The 4,533-nt window shown below is 51.2% G+C and overlaps 1 protein-coding gene across 1 annotated transcript; it reads right to left on the reverse strand.

Annotated features, from left to right (window-relative positions):
* Positions 1-1,728: 1,728 nt before the first annotated feature.
* On the reverse strand, positions 1,729-4,026 carry EAH_00063600 (hypothetical protein, conserved; the record flags this gene model as incomplete). The annotated part of the gene is made up of 2 exons (XM_013393104.1): positions 1,729-2,418; positions 2,734-4,026. 2 exons carry the CDS (start codon positions 4,024-4,026, stop codon positions 1,729-1,731), a joined length of 1,983 nt encoding a protein of 660 aa, XP_013248558.1.
* Between the last annotated feature and the right edge of the window lie 507 nt (positions 4,027-4,533).

Consider the following 4,533-nt stretch of genomic DNA (forward strand, 5'->3'; position numbering starts at 1 on the left):
CAGGCTTCCATACCTCTTAAACGCCTGCCACTGCTGATGATGGTATCAAAGGCATCAGCAACTGTCCCCAAAATTTCAGCTTTCCTGGCAACTCCGTAGTTTGGGGATCGCTTGAGTGGACACACTGCACTGCATCTGTCAAACGATGCATATAAATGTAACTACAGCTGTGCGCTGTTTGCGTTTAACCCAGCTCGCGAAATGAGCAGAAAGAGGTTCCCAAGAGGTTCCCACCAAGATCATTTTAGTCCATGCCCCTCAGGGTGGTAGGCTGTGAATCCGCCAAGTACTGCAAGCTGGAGCGGTAAGGTGGCTTGAGAATACGAAGTGCTGCAATGCGTTAGGCAGTTCCTATCGGGTGAATTATGGAGTCCCAGAGATGCCCAATCAGAGTGTTCCAGAAGCACTGTTGTTGCGAGTCATGAGCAAAGCGAAATGGAGTGGCAAAACGGGAGGCAGGGGTGTGCAATTGTGATGTGATGGTTATACCGGGGCGTCAGGTTTGGGAAACCAGGAAACAGAGAGACTGGGCTTTGATCCTGAAAAGGTGAAGTGTTTTCTTGTGCACGGCGAACTCCTACAAAAGGGGCCTCCCGTGTTTTCAGTTGGAGTCTACCACAAGTCGTAATAAACGATTGATCGCCCACATGTCGGAGGACATGTTCCACCCTTAGTTGATCCTCGAAAGCCCAATGAGAAAAATATGTAGAGTTGTGTACATGCACGACTATTGTAGGTTGTTTGCGCTCGCGACACAATTCCCCGTGAACTATCGGGCGCACCCGGGGTTCAGCTGCATCTCTTTTCTCAGTAAAAGTACACTTTTTGGCCTCCAGCAGCAGAACATTCTGTACACTGTGAAGTTCAAAGCAAGAGTGGCGCTCTACCTCCTTCGCAAATGCCAATCCGCCGATTGTCCTGGTGTTTACCTGCAAAAGCCAGGCACTGCTGCGAATGTCCAATCATCTAGGCCCTTGCATGGGGCCAAGCCAGTATGCGGCTCATTCCTATGTCTCACTGAAACTGCCAACAATGGGTGCTTGTCTTGCCAGCCGCCGCCGGAGAAGAAGCAGTGGTTGGCTGCCCCAACAACTGGAGAGCGAGTAACCAGTGTGGTCTGAGTTAATTGCGCTCGGCTTATCAATTTAACTGTTAGATTTGTACCGAACCCCGCCTCTGTTGTAGCAAAGAGGTTGCAAAAAGTGAGCGTTCACTGTGGTGGGTTGGTCTTCGCTCTGCTGGCAATGCATATAGATTTGACCCCTCGACTGCAAGTTGGCCCTAATATGTTATTTATTGCTTCGTTTTGTCGCGATAAAAAGTTGACCCTGTAGTCTTTTGGATAGAGCTAAGATCCACCTTGCTTGAACAACCTGGGGAAACGCCAAAAAAGTGTCTCGGCATTAAAGCATCCTTCTGGGTAGCAACTAACTTCCGCACTCCCTCTATTCTTCTGCCACCTCGCAAGATCCGATACTCCTAACAGCAGCAGCCGCGCACTTTGAAAACTTCTTTTCTGCTGAGGGCCAATGGAGAAACACCGCCCTATATGGGTCCTTAACTCTCAATGTTTGGAATCCAGCAAGAACTCCTGCTAGAGAAAGCGCGCAAATTAAACTCCTGGAACCTGAGTACTGCGATGAAAGGTGGCGCGTTGCCAAGCGCGCAGCGTGAAAGTTCATTTGTTCCTGCGCTTCTATCCATGCTGCCTCCATTCAAAAAGTGGCATCACTGGGATTGTTGCCACTCGGTATCATCACGCATGAATTGCGCCCATGCTCCTCTCCTTGTGGATGGAACTGCAGAAGTGCACAGAAGGACTTGCTTCAACCGAACCAACAGTGGTGCTGGAGGACGCGCGCCACATCTATAGAACTCCAAAGCATACTGCAGAAACTGAGCCAAAAGGACATTCTGCTGTGCTGTGATACGTGAAGCAGCAGATTCACGCGGACCCGTATAGACGGGAAGCGTGTCGATGACCGACTGCCACCATTGTTGGCGATTAGCACTTGCTCCTAGTACCTCGCTCGCCGCGTATACCGCATCCGTCACCAGCATTGCAAACGCAAGTCTCTCCACAGCATACTTGGGTTTCAAACCGTCGACATTCTCCTTTACACGACAACGGCAATGGCCGACGAGCCTCTCAAGATGTTGCATTAGACTATGGAGGTCTTTCGAGACCAGCACAGGCCTCTTCAGAAGTTCTTTAATCCCCAGCAGTGCTCTGGCTTCACATGGCGTCCTACGGCAAGGCAAGCCCTTCTGGAGTTTTATATCTCTCACCTTGGCACCGGGTGCAACACTTGGGAGTCTACAGAAGGGATGCGTTGTGATGTCCTTGTCGCCCAGCCTCTGTTCCGACCCTGGGGCAGCTACAAGAGGGACAGAGATGATTGCCAGGGCTGGCCTTCCCTAACAAACAATTCGATGGACACAGCACGCAGATGCTCAGCTCTACACACTACAAATCAGAGAACACGGCTACAGATCATGAACAAAGGAAGTCAAAAGCAGATATTAAGTTCACACTTTTCAGGTGCACGCGCAGGGAATGCACTGCAGCATTGTGCAGCCGCTCGCATCCGTCATTTCCATCCCGTAGTGTTCTGGACACTGTGTGTGTGTGTGTGCTTGCTGTTCCTGGTTTCACAGAAACCCTAGCTACTCTGAGTCTTTCTGCCTGAGCCGGCCTCAGGCGGGAGCAAAAAGGCACCGACGACGACGTACCTGGAAATCCGGAATCTCACTACCCACGATCATATAGGCTCCTTCGGTGCCTGGACTGCCGCTTATATACTTGAAGAGTCGGGAACTTTCACGTCCGCCTTCCGCAGCAGGCTGTAAAACGATGGTGCCTTGGGAAGTAACACTTACTTTTAAAGACGGGACCGCTACGCTTGAAGGTAGTTCGCTGCACTGCGTTGGCTTTTTTCTTTTCCGCTTTTTGCCTAGGACAAGGCTACCAGTGGAAACCGTTTCGGGCACAAATAGTACTACAGCACTAATCCCGGAGGTGGAAAACTGAACGGGAGACCCTGTTCCTACATTCGTAAACGCGGAGATGGCAGCAACACTGGGAGGCGCTGCGGCCACAGCAGTAAAACCGGAGGCAGAAGGCTCAGCGAGAGGTCCTGTGGCCACACCAGGGAACCCGGATGCAGCAGACTCAATGGGAGATCTTGTGATGGCAGCAGGGGGTCCGGAGGTGGCAGGCTCAGCGGGAGGCCCTATGGTCACGTCAGTAATGCCGGAGACAGCTGACTCTGGAGGTCTTGTGGCCATAGCAGTGAGCCCAGAGGTGGAAGGCTCAACGAGTTGCTCGGTGGCAAGGGACTGGAGGGTGTGAAGCGAGCGCGAACCTAGTTCTTCGCTTAATACATGCAATTCTTCGAAGGGGTGTCGTAGCCAATCTTCTTCTAAGCCGTCATTCTTTTCAGCTAGCGTCTGCTTGACATACCAGAGGATTTCTTTGCGGAGTTTTTCAGCATCCTCTCTCTGTCCTGCAGACTCTTCTGCACTAGCGACAGCGTGTAAAGTTGTGTGTGAAGTACCCTTGTGCCACTGGAAGTCTTCCTGCCTCTTTTTCTTCGGCGGGTCCTCCTCATCATCACTCCCGTCACCCAAGGGGTCTGCCCCTAATAGTCCTCGTGACACCCTGGCGCTGTGAGTGGCTGTTGTCCACTGGGATTCTTCTTCTCCGCATACTTGTTGAATGAAGCATGCACTCTCATCGCGGTTTGTCTCTCTTTCTTTAGCCAGCCTCCTTCCCACGCGTTTTAGTAACGCCTCCCTACTCAACGCGACACAATGGAGCACCACGAAAAGGATAGCAACAACTGAAGCAAATGCAGCTAGAGCAAAGGCAAAAGGACCGTTGCTCCGTTTGCTATGCAACAAGTTGGACGAACCGCCGTCCACATCTCCTCTTCCTCGCTCCCTTCTCGACGCTGTGGGGGGCAACAAAAATTCGCCCAAAGGGCCCTCACTATATCGGGCAGTCAGAGCCCAAGATTCAGACATTGACCAACAGCTGGGTTGGAACTCCAACCACCTAATGCTGGTTTTTATTCCAGGTCAGGGACAGCTTATCAAATATATCTAGCCCCCGTTATCTCCCTTCCCGAACGTATGCTCACTGGGTTCCTTCAAATAGTGCTCAAGCATGCAGGTTTGAGCTTGCGATTCTTGAACTTGCACTCAACCTCTGAAGAGATTGTGAGATTCCCTAGGAGGGCGTGGCTGGTGAGGAATAACTGCAGAGAGCGACCCGATGATGCTGCATTCAAAAACCTCCATATCCATGGATTGCAGCGTATATGCCAGGTAATTCATATTTTGCTGCAGGTTGATCCATCTGTCTCACCAGACGGTGGCAATGTCTGGGGTTGGGGAACTAACTCACTGCACACTTTCTTGCCCGAGATACAAGGCGAGCCAACCCCACAATGCCATAAGCTACCAATATGACTAATTTTTTGACTGAAAAATACTGGGTATCATCAACTGCACCAGCGAAGTTAAGGAAGA

Source organism: Eimeria acervulina, genomic scaffold (genome assembly GCF_000499425.1).
Source record: "Eimeria acervulina Houghton genomic scaffold, Eah_scaff1853, whole genome shotgun sequence".
Taxonomy (NCBI): domain Eukaryota; phylum Apicomplexa; class Conoidasida; order Eucoccidiorida; family Eimeriidae; genus Eimeria; species Eimeria acervulina.